The 19,314-nt window shown below is 47.0% G+C and overlaps 1 protein-coding gene across 24 annotated transcripts in view; it reads right to left on the bottom strand.

Annotated features, from left to right (window-relative positions):
• DDX4 (DEAD-box helicase 4) overlaps window positions 1-19,314 on the bottom strand; it is a 106,976-nt gene that overhangs the window by 56,902 nt on the left and 30,760 nt on the right. For 15 of the 24 annotated variants that reach the window (XM_043546902.1, XM_043546907.1, XM_027828366.3 and 12 more), the window contains 3 exons: window positions 16,809-16,853; window positions 1,525-1,620; window positions 818-895 (listed from right to left, as the gene is read on the bottom strand). In XM_043546902.1, the coding sequence (XP_043402837.1) occupies window positions 818-895; window positions 1,525-1,620; window positions 16,809-16,853 (219 nt within the window). The remainder of the gene's footprint in view (window positions 1-817; window positions 896-1,524; window positions 1,621-16,808; window positions 16,854-19,314) is intronic. The other 9 variants (XM_043546904.1, XM_043546916.1, XM_043546910.1 and 6 more) reach the window with 2 other exon arrangements.

Genomic DNA, 19,314 nt, shown 5'->3' with positions numbered 1-19,314 from the left:
TTTAAATATATTTGAAAAATTAGAAAACACCCAAAAATATTTAAATAAATGGTATTCTATTCTTGTTTAACAGGGCAAATAAAACTGCAATTAATCGCAATTTTTTTTTAATCTCGCAATTTTTTTTTAATCGTTTGACAACCCTACTCAGCAGCCATGCTAGTAATAGTTCTATTGCCTGATAATAAAGAATCAGACCACAAGCTCAGATAGCCACCACAACCATAACCAATTGCTACACACTGCTGGACAAACATTCTGAAAAACTGACTAAGCTAGCTACCACCTACAATTTAAAGACCTGAAACACTGATTCTCCGAGGACCTGTAAATTTAGAGTACTAATTCTAAACCAGTGATCAGGAAGGAGATGTTTCAATCCTTAGAAAGGGTTGAATAGTTAAAGGAATCCAGCCTGCTTTTTTGGGGGGTAGAAGTAGAGGACATCATCATTCCAATGAGTGATTCACGTATTCTAATAAACGGAAACCAGGAGGGCCGGGAATAAACATGTATTTGTGCCAACATATCCAATGTCAATATAAATAAAATAATTCTATAATCTGGCTCCTGCATGTGATACCCCAATTACAGACACCCTGCTTTTCTCTTTAAAGAGAGGCAAGACTAAAAGCTTTGCAGACCCCTCCCATGTCTGTTAGATTATCTCTACACTCAAACACAGAAGAAACCTAAGTTAATACAATGCTCAGGGTTAGTGAAAAGGAAGAGAATGAGCCCAGGAGCAAGCGGCTCCAAAAAAAAAAAATCACAAAAAAAAAAGATTTAAATAACTTTACAGAAAGTATCATCGTACCTGTAGGACCTCCAAACCCTCCTCTCCTCGAGATAAAGGCGCTACCAGACTGCTGAACTCGTTGCTCATTTTCATTATCTGTAGTAATTCATACCCAAAGTAATCAGAAAGCAATTATACAAAGCACAAGTGTTCAAGCCTGAATTAGCAATTTCAACTCAATGAGCTTAAAAAAAGTGGCCATCCCATCAGGTTATCAAACTATTTCTAAAAAACTCCCACTCTGCAATACCAGAAGTGAACCTGTTCATGTACATTTTAAGTTTCCATATATTTCTGAAGCAGTACCTTCATTTATTTCTAAAACCAGGAAAGCCCTCTGTCTATTCAAGTAGTAATTTAATTGAATTTTTGCTCCATGATTTTGTCCAGATGCAACAAGCTAGATGCCATATAACAGGGACTGGCAACCTTTGGCATGCGGCCTGCCGCCCCCGCAGCTTCAGTCAATCGCAGCTCCCACTGACCGTGCTGTTCGCCACTCCAAGCCAATAAGGGCTGCGGGAAGCGATGCAGGCCTAGGGATGTGCTGGCCGTCCTTCCCGCAGCCCCCATTGGCCTGGGATGGCGAACCGCAGCCAATGGGAGCTACGATCGGCCAAACCTGCAGATGCTGCAGGTAAACAAACTGGACCGACCCGGCCCACCAAAGACGTACCCTGATGGGCCGCGTGCCAAAGGTTGCTGACCTCTGCCATACAACTTACTCTGACTTTGTCCAAATCCTCCACGGCCACCTCTGAAACCCCCTGCAACACCTCTTCGTGTGCCAAGATTTTCTGAATAGCTTCCTTCTTGAAAACCTACAATACAGAATAGCAATTTAGCACCTTAGTTTACACTATTATTTTGCATCTGTAGACTTCAAAGCACTTTTTAGAAAGGAAAATAAACATCATGATCCCAAATTTACAAGTGGGAAACCTTAGGTGCAGTGATTTTAAGTGACTTACTCACAGTCTCAAAGAATCAGGTCCTTTTCAGTATGCTACTCTTTACATTCAAGTAAATTTACATAGAAGGTATTCTGAAGCAATTACTGTTCGTAAGACAACAAAAGTGAAAAGCTACCCTTTCTGTGGGTATTCCTTCTTGGTACTACACATTGACAGATAATACAAGTGGAAGGAATTAAGGCCTTGGAGTATTCTTCCACACTGCACTTCTACATTTGTGGATTAAGATACACAACTCTCTACCCTCCAATCTTCCACTTTGGTACAGATTCTCCAATAGTTAAACCAGAAGACTGAGTCAGATCAGGATGCTACACTGATCACCATCCCAGTACATGACACTTGTAATGAATCACTTGTCTCAGTGCACCAATGAGATAATGAAGTTCTCTCATTTTATTAGCGGCAAAGAGTCCTGTGATTCTGTAGACTAACAGACATACTGGAGCATAAGCTTTCGTGGGTGAATACCCATTTCGTCGGATGCATGTAGTGGAAAATTCCCAGAGGCAGGTATAAATATGCAAGCAAGAATCAGGCTAGGGATAACGAGGTTAGTTCAATCAGGGAGGATGAGGCCCTCTTCTAGCAGTTTCGGTATTAACTGTCTAATCCTGCGTACCTGTACTTTAATTTGATTTTATTTGTGAAAAATGGCTAACAATATGGAAGAAAGTACAGCAGATAGTTTCAGATTTCTGAAACTTCTTGTCAAGTTAGGGTTTTGGATGACACCACCAAGCAAACCTTGCTCCACTTTGCAAGGTAAATGTGTCTGGTAGTCCTTTCTGCTGTTCACTAGAAAATTCCAGACAGATGAAGAGCAAAACTGCTCTGCATTCAACATTTATCCAGCAGATGAGCTATGGGAGGAAGGAATTTGAGATCCCTTCACTCTGTGACAGTATATACAAGAACACAGGCAAGGTCTTTGGCTGGTTCAAAACATCTGGGAACCAAATTGTCTGGACCACACAGAAGCTATCATATCAGCTTGGTAGAGTCCTGTATAATCTTGCGGAGCACTCTAGAAATCAGGGGACCAGTGAGTAAGCATACATCAGAGATGATCACATGATTAAGAAAACGTCAGACAACAATTCTGGACTCAGACCTCTCCCTCAAGTCAAAAGCCTGACACTTGCTTTGCACTGCAAACTGGTCCACTCAAGAGTAGCCCACTCAAAGAAGATGTCCTGGAGGATGGAGTCTGATCTCACACCCGTGACTGGAAAAGAAGAGCCCACTCAATTCGCCTGCTATGCTGTCCTGCAGGCCAGTATGCATATCATCAAAAGGGAGATTTGGTATCTGATGCACTAGCTCCATAGTTGGATTGCTTCTTAACTTGGGGGAAGATCTCACCCAGTGCTGCAGGTTGGCATAGACCATGGTACGCATATTGTCCATTGTTTTCAGTATAGAACATCCTCTGATGTGATGGAAAAAAACAAAGCTTTGCACACCGCTCTGAATTTCTACAGATTGATATGCGTCTGCGTCTCTCATGCAGTTCGAAGGCCCTGCACTTGATCTTGAGGTGGGAAATTAACAGGGACGGTCTGCAAGGCATGATCTCTAGATTCTTGGATGGGGGGGGGGGGGGGAGGTGCAAAGGAGACTCTGCAGACTTTTGGGGGTCTTTCTACCATTTCAAGGAGAACTGTATTATTGGAGAACAGAGAGGGGCATATCCACATGATGCTTGGTGGGGGCATACACTGACCTCAGCCAGACCTGCATGCATCCAAAGGTATAGTCTAGCACAGTGCTAATCAAAGTGGCGGTCTGCGGACCGGTGCCGGTCTGCAAGCCATCAGCTGCCAGTCTGCACGCACATTGGGGGAAAAAAAAATCACCAGTCCCCCACATCAGATAGCTTGAGAAGCACTGGTCTAGCATGTAACACAACAAAGGGCACAAAGCCATGTGCCTAAGTAACATGAGAAATCCTCACTGTGGACTCCGGGTTATATATCCCAATTGTGCTAAGATGGTCAGGTTCTTGAACACATCCACAGGCAGAAAGGCTGTGGACTTATTGAAATCCAACACTGGAATCTTTGAGCAGTAGTTAGGTTGGACTTCTGCATGCTAACTTTCAAGACCAGATGCACCATAACTGCTAACACCTTGGTGAATGCTGTCTAGAGTCCAAAGGTAGCAACTCAATACTGAAAATGTTCATGACCTGCCACCAACCCTTAGGTACTTCCTGTATGATGGAACAAATATTTGGAAGCATGCATTTTGGAGGTCAAGAGATGCAAGTCAGTCCCCTGGATCCAGGGAGAGAATCATCAAAGCAAGCACATTCATCCTGAACTTCACTTTCAATCTATGAACATGTTAAGCGTCAAGTCCAAGATGGACTGTCATCCCCTTTTCTTTTTTGGGATGAGAAAGGATTTGCTGTAGAATCCCCTCCTTAGGTATTGAGGTAGGACCCTTTCTTTCACTCTAAAAGAAGCAAGAGGACCTCTTGATGTAGCAGATCCTCATAAAACAGATCCTTGAAGATGGTTGGGAGTAGGCACAACATGAACCTGGACAGAGTATTCTGTTATAATCGTATCCATAACTCACTGGTCTGAGGCGACGCGGGAATGTGTGCCTGAGAAGGGGTAGATGTTCCCCGAAAGAAACTCAGTGGCTCTGGATCAATGGGAGTAAGTTTGAACCTTCTGACAGTCCCAGCAAAACAAATGTAGATATAGAACATTGTGGGTTCTTGTCATAAATATACACAGGGCAGCTGTACTGAACTGTCTTACCTGTAACAGGTTAATCAGTTCAATTAACCTAGTTGGCACCTGACCAGAAGGACCAATAGGGAAAGAAGATACTGTCAAATCTGGGGTGGAGGAGGTTTTGTTTGTGCTCTCTTTGTTTGTTGCCTCACTGGACGGAGAGAGGGACCAGGCAGGAAAAACATCTCCTAAAAACCTACCTGAAATGAGCATCTAAGATTACAAAAATGGTAAGTAAGGCAAGGAAATGCATTAGATTATCTTTTGGTTTAGCTTGTGAATTTTCCCTATGCTAAGAGGGAAACTGGAAAGCAGAGTCAGAGGGAAATCCTCTATTTTAAATCTTTTTATTTACCCTGTAAAGTTTCCTTCCATCCTGATTTTGCAGGGGTTTTTTTTTTTTTTGTTTTGTTTTTTTAAATAAAATTCTTCTTTTAAGAACCTGATAAATTTTCAGTGTCTTAGAAACCCAGGGGGTTGGTCTGTGCTCACATTGTAATCAATTGGTTTGTGCATTATTCGCAAGCCTCCCCAGGAAAGGGGGTGAAGAGGCTTGGGGGAAACAGGGACTCCTAGTGGCCCTTTTTCCTGAATTTTTGGCTAAATTACTTGGTCGTGGCGGCAATACCGTCCAAGAACAAGGAAAGGATTTGTGCCTTGGGGAAGTTTTAACCTAAACTGGTAGAAATAAGCTTATGGGTCTTTCATGTGGGTCCCCACATCTGCACCCCAGAGGTCAGAGTGGGGAAGGAACCCTGACAGTTCTATATTATGTTTTGCTGGGATGGAGACTGCAATGAGTGAGCTGCAAAGGCTGCCTGTGTCCTCTGGAAAGATACCAGTTTCTGGAAAGCTCAGCCAGTCTTTGGTGACAGAAAGAAGATGGAGCTGATCTTTATGAGACATATAACTGTGGTCTGATGTGCTCTCTTTTAGGGACCAGCGTGAAGACCCTGAGGGATCTAAGTTGCCTTGGAGTGCTTCACTGTGAAGGGTTTCATCAGTTCTGGAGCTGAACAACTGTGATCCTTCAAAGGGCAAGTCCTCCACTGTAAGTTGCACCTGCAGGTTAAGCCCCATCCTTGCAGCCACAAACCCACTTCCCAACTACACCTCTCATCACCGAGTAAGATACTGTATGCAACACACCCAGCACAGCGGAGAAGCTGGTCTTGGCAATTAGATAGCCTTGCTGACCACAGTAGCAAACTCCTACCTTTGCATCTGCTAGTAGCTTGTTCATAAAAACACATGAATTTTTCAATTCAATTCAGGAAGTCATACTTGCCCATCAGGCCTGGTAATTTTTAATACAGCATTGCAAACTAGTGTCCAAATAAACCATCTTTTAGGATCACAGTTTTTTGTTCTGACGTGTATGATGGGTTGATATATTGATTAATCAATCTTAGACTGCAGTGGTCAATAAAGGTTCGGTCTCCTGAAGACTACAGCATCAGAGTGTCATCATCAGTATCATTAAAATGAGAGACCCTAGAAGTACATGAGAAACAATTGCAATTTATCAGAAGTCCCTTTATTAACATATCTACCAAGCAGATAAACAATCCCACAAACAATGAAATACAGGAGCAGATAGAGAAATAATCCAAAGGTGTTCAGCTCTACAACTGGCATCCCTCACATCTCCTGCTGGGGGACCCCAAGTATCAAGTCATTATCTTCCTCATTGTCATCTTCGTTAGTCATCATTACCATCTTCACCAGTTGTCATGCTAGCATCTCCCCAGGTGTTCCCCCACAGCAGAGAGGCCGGGCAACACCTTTTATCCTGAGTTACTCTTATGCCTACAAAGGCTCATATTATACATAAGGGTTCCAACCCTCTTTTTCTTATCTTCCACATACCACTTGTTTAGGAGTGCCCCATTTTCATACGCTACCTCATGAGTTCCTTCTTTGCTCATTAACATTTACATCAAATAGTTACCATTGCAACTGGTGGTCAAGCTAAAATTCTCTAACATGTTAGTACTGGTCATACTGGAATATTAACTGATACACTGTGACATTCTCCAGTCTATTGTTGCACAGCTTCCAGAACCTAAGCCCTTCATCTTTCACTGTAATTTTATATTGTACTGGTACAGGGTTCTCTCTCGGTCAACTAGTCATGCCAACCTGTTTCAGCCATGAGGCCCTTTATGGCTAAGCTACATATCTTACAGACCTAAAGCCTGTAGACCTTGTGTTACAGCCTTGTATTACTTACACACCTAATATACCATTGTCAGTTATACAAACTTATTGGTCCTATACCCCTGTAGTGAAAGTCAAATCTAATCCATTACTCATACACTGATTACATATTATATTTAGCTGCAGATATGACTTTTCATTAGCAGCTATCACTATTACTAAGGACAGTACTGCATAATTATAAAATAACTCAGCCCCTTCCTCTCAACATTTGATATTTCGTCTGCTTTGTAGGCAGCAGGGCCACTTTAGATGGTGTCAGCCAGATCACTTGTGCAGAGTCCATAATGGCCTCATTCATCAGAAGGGCTATCCTTCCCTAAAAAAAACAGACTGCTCAATATCTATTAGTTTATGAGTAGGTTCCTGGATCTCCTCCACTGGGATTTGTAAGAAATCAGACTGAGTCCTGAGAATCCTCAAAGTCATCCCACTGAGGCATACTGGGGATGAAAAGGAGATCACAGTGGTTCCCAGTAGATCCACCAAGGAAGAAACTGTGTTTGGTAAGTCCTAACACTGGGAATAAGGCTGAGCAGGTGGAAGTTCAGAGGCAGACTGCATAGCCAGGGCCTTAGAAGAAGAATTAGAAGAGACAGTTACCTTTTCCATAACTGGTGTTCAAGATGTGTCATTCATGTCTATTCCACAATAGGGGTGCGTGCTCGCCACGGGCACCAGTGCTGGAAGTCTTTCCCCAAGCAGTACCCGTAGGGGGGAGCGCACCCCACGACCCCTGGAGCGGCACCTGCCTGCGCGGTATAATGGGGGCTGCACTCCTCCCACCCTCCATTCCTTCTTGCTGGACAACTCCGACAGAGGGGAAGGAGGGCGGGATATGAAATAGACATGAGCAACACATCTTGAAGAACAGCAGTTACGGAAAAGGTAACTATCTTTTATTTTTCGAGTGATTGCTCATGTGTATTCCACAACAGGTGATTCCAAGCTATATCTGTTGGAGGTGGGTAGGAGTTCACAAGTTCTCGGGACGGAGTACCACCCTGCCGAACCCGGCATCATCCCTGGCCTGGGAGACGATCGCATAGTGCGAGGTGAACGTGTGACCGGAAGACCACGTGGCGGGCCTACAAATGTCCTGGATGGGGACATGGGCCACGAAGGCAGCCAACGAGGCCTGCGCCCAAGTTGAGTGTGCCCTCACAATGGGCGGCGGGGGAACCCCCGCCAGCTCATAACAGGAACGGATGCACGAAGTGATCCGCTTAGAAAGCCGCTGAGCGGAAATCAGCTGACCCTTTGCATACTCAGCCGAGTCGACAAACAGTTGCGAAGACTTTCTAAACGGCCTGGTCCGCTCAAGGTAGAAAACCAGAGCTTACCTCACATCGAGCGTGTGGAGACGGCGTTCCTCACTAGTCGTGTGAGGCTTGGGGCAGAGGACTGGCAGAAAAGTGTCCTGACCCATGTGGTAGGCGGAGACCACCTTCCCGAGAAACACAGGGTGTGGGCGGAGCTGGACCTTGCCCTTATGAAAAACCGTACACGGCGGTTCAAAAGTTTGGGTCCTGAGCTCCGAGACCCGCCTGGCCGACATGATAGCCACCAGGAAGGCCACCTTCCACGAGAGGTGAGACCAGGAACACGTAGCCAGTGGTTCAAACAGGGCCCCTGTGAGACGAGCCGGCACCAGGTTTAGGTCCCACTGTGGAACCAGGGGCTTGGAATATGGGTAGAGATGGTCCAAACCCTTAAGGAACCGGCCAGTCATAGCATGGGAAAACACGGGGGGATGAAAGGCCGATATGGCCGCCAAGTGTACCCTGACTGACAAGGGCGCCAATACCTGGGCTCTCAGGTGGAAGAGGTAATCAAGGATAAACTGGATCGAGACGGCCGTCGGGGAAACACCCTGGCCTGCCGCCCACCTCGAAAACTGCGACCACTTCACCACATGGGAGCAGTGAGTGGAGGGCCATCTACTTTCGAGGAGGACGTGCTGAACCTGAACATGTCCTTTCCTCGCTACCTAGCCACTGAGCAGCCATGCCATGAGGTGTAGCATTGCTAGGTTGGGATGGAGGAGGCGGCCCTGGTCCTGAGAGAGAGCAGGTCCGAGCGAAGCAGCAACTGCCATGGCCGAGCTACCGCCAGCTCTGAGAGGGTCCCATACTAGTGCTGCCTGGGCAACGAGGATCCTGGCTTTGTTATCTTTATTTTTTCCAGAGCCCTGCTGATCAGAAGGAATGGGGGAAAGGCGTAGAGGAGCTGGCCTGACCAGGACAGGGTAAAGGCATTGGAGATAGCGCCCCTCCCTAGGCCCCCCCGGAGCATCGTCGGTTCTGCTGGGTCGCAAATAGGTCCACCTGGGAGTGCCCCACCTTCGGAAGAGCTGGTGAGCCACTTCCAGGTGTAAAGACCACTCGTGCTGAGAGGAAAAATCCCTGCTCAAGCGATCCGCCCTCACATTCCAGGCGCCCCGCAGATGGAAGGCTTTTAGGTAGATGTCGTGGGCTATACAGAAGTCCCACAGACTGAGGGCTTTGTGGCAGAGGGCAGAGGATCGAGGCCGTGTTGTCCATGAGGACCCTGACTACCTTGCCCTCCAGGAGCGAGTGGAAGGCCATACACGCCAGTCGCACCACCCTGAGTTACTTGATATTTATATAAAGGGGTAGGTCTTCTAGCGACCACAGGCCTTGGGTCTGAAAATTCCCCAAATGGGCACCCTCAACCCTGGTCTGACGCATCAGACACCAGCTCCAACAACGGGGCCCTGTCCCTGAACGGGACCCCTTGGAGCATGTTTGGGGCGGACCACCACCGCAGGGAGGTGATCACCCAGTTCAGCACAGTGAGGACTTTATCCATTCTGTCCGTGGCCTGGGAGAACTGCGAGGCCAGCCAGAGCTGGAGGGGCCTCATTCTAAGTCTGTTCATGCAGACATGTGACCCAGCAGTTGCAGGCAAGCCCTGGTTATCGTCACCGGGAACCTTGTGACCGAGTTGATGAGCCCTTTCAGGGTCTCAAACCTGTCTGGTGGGAGAGAGGCCCTGGCTGACATTGCGTCCAGTAACGCCCCGATAAACTCTATGCGTTGGACCAGGACTAATGTGGACTTGGCATTGTTTATCAACAGGCCCAGGGCAGTACATGTGGACAGGAGAAGTGCCACATGATCCCTCACCTGCGACCAGGAGGTGCCTTTGACTAGCAAATCATCCAGATATGGGAATATTTGGACCCCCTGGTGCCTGAGGTAGGCCGCTACCACCACCATACACTTCGTAAAGACCCTGGGGGCAGCGGACAGACCAAATGGTAGGACCGTGAATTGGTAGTGACTCTGTCCCACCACAAAACGGAGGAAGCGTCCTTGCCCCTCGAATATGTGGATGTGGAAGTATGCGTCCTGTAAATCGAGGGCAGCGTACCAGTCCCCGGGATCTAGGGAGGGGATGATGGAGGCCAGGGAAACCATGCGGAACTTCAGCTTCACCATATATAGTGGTTCAGACCTTGCAAGTCCAGGATGGGCTGGAGCCCCCCTTTGGCCTTCGGGATAAGGAAATACCGAGAGTAATACCCCTTGTCCAGGAACTCCTTGCGTACCGCCTCTATAGCTCCTAGGTCCAGGAGCCACCCCACCTCCTGCTCGAGCACAGCCTCGTGAGAGGGGTCCCCCAGGAGGGACGGGGATGAAGGGCGGTTGGGCAGGGAGGAGGTAAACTGAAGGGTGTAACCTCGGAAGATGGTGTTGAGGATCCATCAGTCCAAGGTGAGCTGCAACCATTCCGGGAGGAAAGCGCACAACCGACTGGAGAAAGGCGCACAACCGATTGGAGAAAGGGAGCTTTATTGGGGGTAGGTCCCTGCTGAGAACTGGCAGGGTACCCCCGAGCGTCCCATCAAAAACGCCTTTTGCCCGCCTGCTTGACCTTCAAAGACCCAGGCTGGGGGGCAGGCTGGGACTGCCATTGCGGGCGCTTTCTATATTCCCGCTGCTTTTTGTGGGCGGCTTTGTACTTCGGGAGGGTGGCATGGGCGGGAGCCTGCTGCGGCCTGAACTTGGATTTTGCTGGAAGAGGGACATAGAGGCCCATGGTCTGGAGGGTCATGCTGGAGTCTTTCATGCCAAGCAGCCTTGTGTCTCTTTCCTCAGCAAACAGAGTCTTCCCATTGAAAGGGAGATCCTGCATTGATGACTGTGCTTCGCTGGAGAGCCCAGAGAGCAGAAGCCATGATGCCCGACTCATGGACACCGCTGAGGCCATGGACCATGCAGCCGTGCCCGCTGCATCCAAAGCAGCCTGCAGGGATAACCTTGCGGCCGCCGCCCCTTCTTCCACGAGCGCCTTAAACTTTTATCACGCTCCTGGAAGGAATCCTCAAACTTGGGGAGGGATTCCCAGAGGTTAAACTCTTAGTGACCCAGGAGAGCCTGATGGTTTGCTACTCGTAGCTGAAAGCTTAACAAATAAACCTCTCTCCCAAAAGTATCCAGCTTCCGAGAGTCTTTGTTCTTGGGGGTTGGGGCTGGTTGCCCCTGCCGCTCCCAGTGGTTGACCGACACGACCACCAAGGAGTTGGGCGCCGGGTGGGTATACAGAGACTTGTATCCCTTCATCGGTACAAAGTACTTGCACTCCGCCTTTTTAGAGATGGGAGCCAACAAGACTGTTGTTTACCACAGGGCATTTGAAATTCTTGCCACCCCTTCATGGAGTGACAAGACCACCCTGCCCGGTGCTGAAGGGAATAGCACACTGAACAGGGAGTCTGAGGGCTCTTCCATTTCCTCAGCCTGGAGGTGGAAGCTCGCTGCCACCCTTTTTAGGAGGTCTTGGTGGGCCTGGTAGTCCTCCTGCGGGACGGAGGAGGACGGGGCCACAATCAGCTCCTCCAGACGGGGCGAGGCTGGTGCACTGCTTTGGGCATCATCCGGCACTGGAGGATCCACCACCTGGTCGGACTCCGGGCACGGTACCAAGGACACAGGTCCCACCGACCTTTTTCCTGATGGTCTAAAGACGGACGCCAACGGTGCTTCCGATGCCCCGGCTACTGAGCAAACCCCCACCAGGGACTGCGCCGGAGGCCACGGTGCCCATTGGTACCACTGGGCTGGCCACAATGCTTGGTGCCATTGCACTTGCTGAGGCACCAGTGGGGCCGGCTGCTCAGGCTGGCTAGCTTGGCCTGTAGACCGACAGCTATGAGGGGAGGCCTGGCTTGTGTATGATCTGCTGCTGCCTCTGGACCGGGAGTCAGTGCCGGGATCTACGTCGGCCAAGGGACCATGATCTCAACGCGGAGGAGCGGCACCGACAGTAGTAGCTGCTCCATGAACGGCCTCGATGGGCGGACCCGCGTCGGCGAGATGCCGGCAATCAATGCCCGGGGCTATGGTGCCTTGGCGGAGACTTGCAACAGGAGTCCAAGCGGGAACAGCATTGACGATCGTGCCGCGACCGACTGCGGTATCTCCTGCGAGACGAGGACCGTTGGCAATGTCCACCACAGTCCCGTTGATATTACCTTCACGAAGACGAGCAGTGCCGGGAGTCCCGGTCAGAAGGCACCCATCCAGACAGTCTGGCCAGCGTCGAGGGCGATCTACACGGACTAAGCCCTGAACGGTTGCTGGGCGGTGAGCGGTGTCAGGAATGTTCCCTCGACCAAGACTGGTACCGGGCCGGTGGTGACTATGGTGATCCCAGCGGCGGCTTGCCTCTGGAGCATGGGGCAGACATCGGCGGAGCTCCGGGCACTGGCATGGACATGACATCCCTGGCTGCCTGGAGGGCTTCGGGCGCAGATGGCGTCCGGACATCCGGAGGGGCCTGCTCCGAAGGGGCTGCGCTACTCTATTCAACGTGAGTCGGAGGCCTAGGGCCCGATGGGGATTGAGGACTAACCGACATGGCCTAGCCTCTGTCCCAGAATTCCCACGGTGCCGTTATGAAGAGGGAGTCTTTCCAGTCCTCTTGGCATACCCCGTGGACGGGAAGCAGTGCCGACTGGACAATGGTACCGGAGGGTCTCCAAGTACCGACGCTGCTGTGGTGGGTACCGGTTCGGAGCGGTGTGCCAGAGTCGGGGCCAGCGCCGACTCCATCAGGATTGCCCGGAGCCTAATGTTAGTTAGATGAAGCAGCTTTCAGCAGTGGCACTCAACTCATCCAAGTGTAGTCTGCTTGTGCCAAGGACTCCACATGGTCAGGAGGTCAAGCTTCAGTATAACCACGTAAGGCCATGAAGTCTCAGAATTGGAGAAAGAGGGTAAAGCTCTTCAAGCTCTTTGTTTGGAACCTATTCCTGGGACTCCTTGTGACCTATTCAATTTCTGAGTGTCTTCTTGTCAGATTTGGTTGATCTTGGAGCTGGGACTGAAGATGAAGCTGTCAAGGTTCCTCCCCCACTCTGAACTCTAGGGTACAGATGTGGGGACCGGCATGAAAACCTCCTAAGCTTACTTTTACCAGCTTAGGTTAAAACTTCCCCAAGGTACAAATTAATTTTATCTTTTGTCCTTGGAATAACCACTGCCACCACCAAACTCTAACTGGGTTTACTGGGAAACGTAGTTTGGACACGTCTTTCCCCCCAAAATCCTCCCAACCCTTGCATCCCACTTCCTGGGAAAGGTTTGGTAAAAATCCTCACCAATTGGCATAGGTGACCACAGACCCAAACCCTTGGATCTGAGAACAATGAAAAAGCATTCAGTTTTCTTACAAGAAGACTTTTAATAGAAATAGAAGTAAATAGGCGTAAAGGAATCACCCCTGTAAAATCAGGATGGTAGGTACCTTACAGGGTAATTAGATTCAAAACATAGAGAATCCCTCTAGGCAAAACCTTAAGTTACAAAAAAGACACACAGACAGAAATAGTCATTCTATTCAGCACAATTCTTTTCTCAGCCATTTAAAGAAATCATGATCTAACGCATACCTAGCTAGATTACTTACTAAAAGTTCTAAGACTCCATTCCTGGTCTATCCCCGGCAAAAGCAGCATATAGACAGACACAGACCCTTTGTTTCTCTCCCTCCTCCCAGCTTTTGAAAGTATCTTGCCTCCTCATTGGTCATTTTGGTCAGGTGCCAGCGAGGTTACCTTTAGCTTCTTAACCCTTTACAGGTGAGAGGATTTTTCCTCTAGCCAGGAGGGATTTTAAAGGGGTTTACCCTTCCCTTTATATTTATGACAGAAGCACTGAAAGTCAGCACCCACACTCTTCAGAGCCAAGAGATCATGTTTTCGGGGTTTGGAGGGGTTTTTTTTGGAGGGTGGGGGGGAGAGAAGGGGCCTCTTGTGACCTGGGGTTTGATGACAGCCTCATGGACTTGCCCATTAAGTGGATTTATAGCTGGGTTGTAATGATTTTCCGTGGATCAGCTAGTCATCAAGATACAGGAACACTATTATTCCTCGTTTTCTGAGGCAAACCGCCACCACTACTAGGCATTTGTTGAAAACCCTTGTGAATGCAGACAAACTCAAGAGTCAGACCCTAAACTGATAGTGGTTTTATCCTTCTTGAAACCTTAAGTACTTTATGCACAGGGTGTATAGTGATATGAAAGCAAACATGCAGGTCAAGAGCTGCAAACCAGTCCTGTGGCAAGAATGAAGGAATTATAAAGGCTAGAGTTACCACTCTGAACCTGATGCAATAAATGAAGGCATTGAGTGCCCCAGCATCCTTTTTTCCCTTGAGGATTAGAAAACAACTGGAATAAAACCCCCTCCCTCTCTATTGAAGCAGTACTTCCTTTACTGCTTCCACAGAAAAGCAATTCCACTTCCTGCTGAAATAATCTCTTTGAGAGGGAGTCTCTGAATAGAGATAGAGAAGGGAGTGGGCAATAGGGCTGGAATTGTAGGAGGTATATCATTGTTTCTATAACCCAGACATTTGATGCTACCACATTCCATGTTGAAAGAGAAAAAACACTGTGGAAAGGCTGCCTCCAAATAGAGAATGGATGAAGATTAAAGATCCATCTGCACTGTTGTAAAGCAGTCGTCTCCAACCTTTTTACACCCAAGACCACTTTGAATTTAAGGGCAACCCAGGACCTACCCCGCCCCTTCCCCAAGGCCCCACCCTGCTCACTCCATCCCCCCTTTCTCCATCACTCGCTCTCCTCCACCCTCACTCACTTTCAGTGGGCTAGGGTAGAGGGGTGGGGTTCAGGAGGGAGTGCAGTCTCTGGGCTGGGGCTGAGGAGTTGGGGTGCAGCAGAGGCTGAGGGGTGCAAGCTCTGGGAGGGAGTTTGGGTGCAGAAGGGAGCTCCAGGCTGGGGCAGAGTGTTCGGATGAAGGAGGGGGTTGGGGTGCGGCCCTCTGCTGGGCAGCGGCGAAGAGGGGCTGCCACTAAGGCAGACTCCCTGCCTACTCAGCCCCACACTGCTCCTGGAAGGGGCCAAGGCGCCCCTGGAGAGGGGGGGCAGATGGCTCCACGCACTGCCCCTCTCTACAAGCACCATCCCCGCAGCTCCCATTGGCCACAACTCCTCGTTCTTGGCCAATGGGAGCTGCAGGGGCGGTGTTTGCAGGCAGGAGCAGCGCACAGAGGGAGACCCCTGACCCCAGGGCCACACTGGCCACTTCCAAGAGTGGCATGGGGCTGGGGCAGGCAGGGAGCCTGCCTTAGTAGCAGCCCCATTGCACCAACGGAGATCGCGATCAACTGGGAGATTCTCTAGGATTGACCAGTTGATTGCGATCGACCAGTCGGTGACCACTATTGTAGAGCGCCTCTAGACCAATCCATTCAAAGTGGTTGCAGAACAGGATGTGGATGTTGAGGCCAAAGGACTCCTCTTTTGAAAGCACAATCTCCTTCCATGGAGGGTCAGCGGATAAAAGATACCGAGTAATAGCCTCTATGTGGTGCATGGCAGCTTTCCCTGCTTCCCTCTAGGAGTTAGTGTATATATTCCAAGAGAACAAAGTGCAGCCCAGGAGTCCTTGAACAAATTCAAGAGCCTCATCTTTTTTCTCAGTGAAAAGAGCAGGACTCAAAGAGAAGAATGTTCCACCACTGATTGTATCTCCCTTGTGATGCTGGAAGATATAAGTAGAGCTTCCCGGCTCCAAACAATTGAAATTTTCATGGAATTGAATGTGGAGTCAGAGGCATCCAGAGCTTTCTGAAAAAATATCCTGGTTATCCACGGTCTCTTGGAAATCAAAAATGTAAAGTCCGCCATGCCTCTTGCAGTAGTTTGTCAACAAAATCCAAGAATTTATAATAACAGATTATGATTATATGAGCTAAAAACACTTGGCAGCTGGTGATCCTAAATTATAGGCTGGCTAATGATTAACTCCTAACAAATCAAGCTGTTTTGGTTCTCTATCCCAGTGGTTCTCAACCTTTCCCAACTACTGTACCCCTTTCAGGAGTCTGATTTGTTTTGCGTACACCACGTTTCACCTCACTTAAGAACTACTTGCTTACAAAATCAGATACAAAAATAAAAGTGTCATAGAACACCGTTACTGAAAAATTGCTTACTTTCTTTTACCATATAATTATAAAACAAAGAAACTGGAATACAAATATTGTACTTACACTTCAGTGTAAAGTATGTAGAGTAGTATAAACGTCATTGTCTGTATGAAATTTTAGTTTGTACTGACTTTGCTAGTGATTTTTATGTAGCTTGTAAAATTAGGCATATCTCTTAGAGGAGTTCATGCACCCCCGGAAGACCTGTGCATACCCCCAGGGGTACAGGTACCCAGAGTTGAAAACTACTGCCCTATCCCATCATTAAAAGGGATAGCCACCTTGAGGAGCGAGAGTTTTTAAATCCCAGGGATTTAGAATCAGACAGGGCTAAATCCCCAGGAAAAAAAAAATCTTCCTGTCAAAATAAAACCAAAAAGAGCTGAACTATTTACCAACTCATAACCTATCCTAACTATGTTAAACATAACCACACTATTATATACACACATCTACCTACACTAAGATTAGAAAAAAGTGTGTTGCAACATGGACGCTGGAGTTCCATCTCACAGGCCTGGGCAGTAAGAAGGAACTGTTTGTTCTATCCAGTGTCACTTCATCTTTGTTGCCTCACCTCCTCTCCTTGAAAGCGCTCTTGATTGGCCATCTTCAGTAGATTCTTCAAGACAAATGCATTAAAATTAAAATTTTAACAAACTTGTCAGGTCTCTGTGCTGTGCTTAATTGTACACATCACTAAGGATTTTGGATCTTCAAAGTATTAAACTGGGTTGAAAGGTACACATTAACAGCTAGCATAATTGTATCAGACAAACAAATAGTACGTCATTTGCAACACACACATCGCTTGCCACAGCACAGAAACCAACTTCCTACAGCCTTGCTGCATTAAGATCCCACTATCAGGAAACACTGGGAGAGGATGCAAGCAGAATCTACACAAGCGTCCCTGCAAAAACCTGACCATTTAATTTAATTGTGAGTGTTACAAGTTTGCAGAGTAGATGGGATGGACTGGAAATTAGGCCTGAAGGGGGTATAACCACTCCACCACTAGAGTCGACCAGAATAATATAATTAGTGAAGTCATTCTAAGAGACTCTTTTACAGCTGGCTTTTAGTAAGTGAACAATTATATGTTGCCTTTAAACACTGAGGAATATGCTTGATTCCTTCTTCCAATTAATAATTTAATTAAAAATAACTACCCACTTTTACAAAGTTACTCTTTGGTTTAAACTGTTGTAGAATACATGCTTATGGTCGAAACAAGACTTGCCAAGTCCATAAAAAAATTAAGTTTCCCATGTTATTTTCCATTTCAAATTAAGGGAAAAAACTAAGTTACCTATTTTTTTTTTTTTTTTTAAATAGGACTGAGCTCTTACCTCAATATGAGAAATTGGGGCTGTACTTGTCTTCCTGAAAATCCTAAAGGCAATTGAGACTCATCCATGAGGTTCTGTATCACATTCCTTTTGTTCTCAGAGTGTAATAGAATAATTTAGTAGAGATACCTACAGGACTTAGCTGGGATGGATGGTGGAATGATCAGCCCCCAGAAAGTATAGGTAACACGTTCTTCATTCTGGATCTTGAACTCTTCCCACTTCCAGGTGTCTGACTAACAAAATGCATAAGGCAGGAGAAAGAAAAACCCACACTCCCTTCTTTTCCCCCTAAAATCAGTCGTACTATTCTATTTTGGGACCATCCTTTGAAGTGCCTTCCTGCTAAAGAATGCTTTCGCAAAGCAGTGATGATCAAGCCTGATGGATGATCAGTTGAGAATGTTAGAGATTTCAACTCTGATGGCTGACACCTTTTCTACAAAAAGAAAAAAAGAAAAGGAGTACTTGTGGCACCTTAGAGACTAACCAAATTATTGGAGCATAAGCTTTCGTGAGCTACAGCTCACTTCATGTGAAATACACTGAATGGGTTCTAATAGCTTCTGGAATTGGTTAATTAGGGGCTGCATATGCTTGAGTGACAGCATTTAATTCTCTTAGTTTTGGAGGACTTGGATGCAGGCAGTGATATTTAAGGTGGAAGGAAACAAACAGAGGTGATGTTCTTGTCAACTGACTGGCTCTAATAAGGCACATTTCAACTTTTTACATAGAAGATGCTTTTTCTTTCAGGTGTTGAAACTCTGGGTAACAATGAAAAGTAAAATGAATGAGATCAGAAGACCTAGGAACTTCAAATGAAAATTGATGGATACTTTCTTCCACAACACTTAAAGTGATCAGTGATATGATTTGGCAAATTTTACTTCTCAGGAAGATTGGCTCTTGCATCAACTCAAACAAGGTGCAAATATTTTTATTTATTTACAGTTAGGGTAATTAGCCACTGGAATACCTTACCAAGGGATATGGTGGATTCTCCTTCCCTTTAATCTTTAAAGCAGGACTGGATGTTTTTAACTAAAAGATAAAGGCCTTTGATTCAAACAAGTTACTAGGTTTGATCCAGGAATTACTGTATGAAATTCTATTACTTCTTTTTTGCATGAGGTCACACTAGATCAGTGGTTCTCAACCTATTTACCATTGTGGGCCACATATGCAGTTCTCTGTGTGTTATGTGGGCTGCATCCACACAATATCATCATCATCATTATTATTATATACATACAGACACAGACTAACTATATGGTCCTGAGGATGTCACATTGGCAGCAGCTGTGTGCTGACTGGGCCACAAGTGGCCTGCAGGTTGAGAACCACTGCACTAGATGATCACAATGGTCCCTTTTGGCCTTAAAATCTATTCTCCTAGGAATCAAGATAGGTTGATAATCTTGAGAGGGGATCACAGAGCTATTTTAAATTAATCAACAAGCATGCATGCTCAAGTAAAGGTCACTTTCCGCTAGGTCCCTGGGGACAATGCCTCTGACTAATAAGTTGAAGAATATGTATAGATGATTCCCTAAAGTCCTAAGAATATCTTGTTAAAGATCCTGGGAACTGACAGGATCTTTTTTCTGTGAATAGTGGCAATTTTCACAAGTAAACTAGGCATAAGCAAACTATTTGAAAATTCCATATTAGACCTAAACTTCTACCAGATCCACCAATACCAGACAATCTCCCTGAGAAAGTTCAGAG

Source organism: Chelonia mydas, chromosome 5 (assembly GCF_015237465.2).
Source record: "Chelonia mydas isolate rCheMyd1 chromosome 5, rCheMyd1.pri.v2, whole genome shotgun sequence".
NCBI lineage: Eukaryota > Metazoa > Chordata > Testudines > Cheloniidae > Chelonia > Chelonia mydas.
This window is presented reverse-complemented; position numbering and strand designations above follow the sequence as displayed.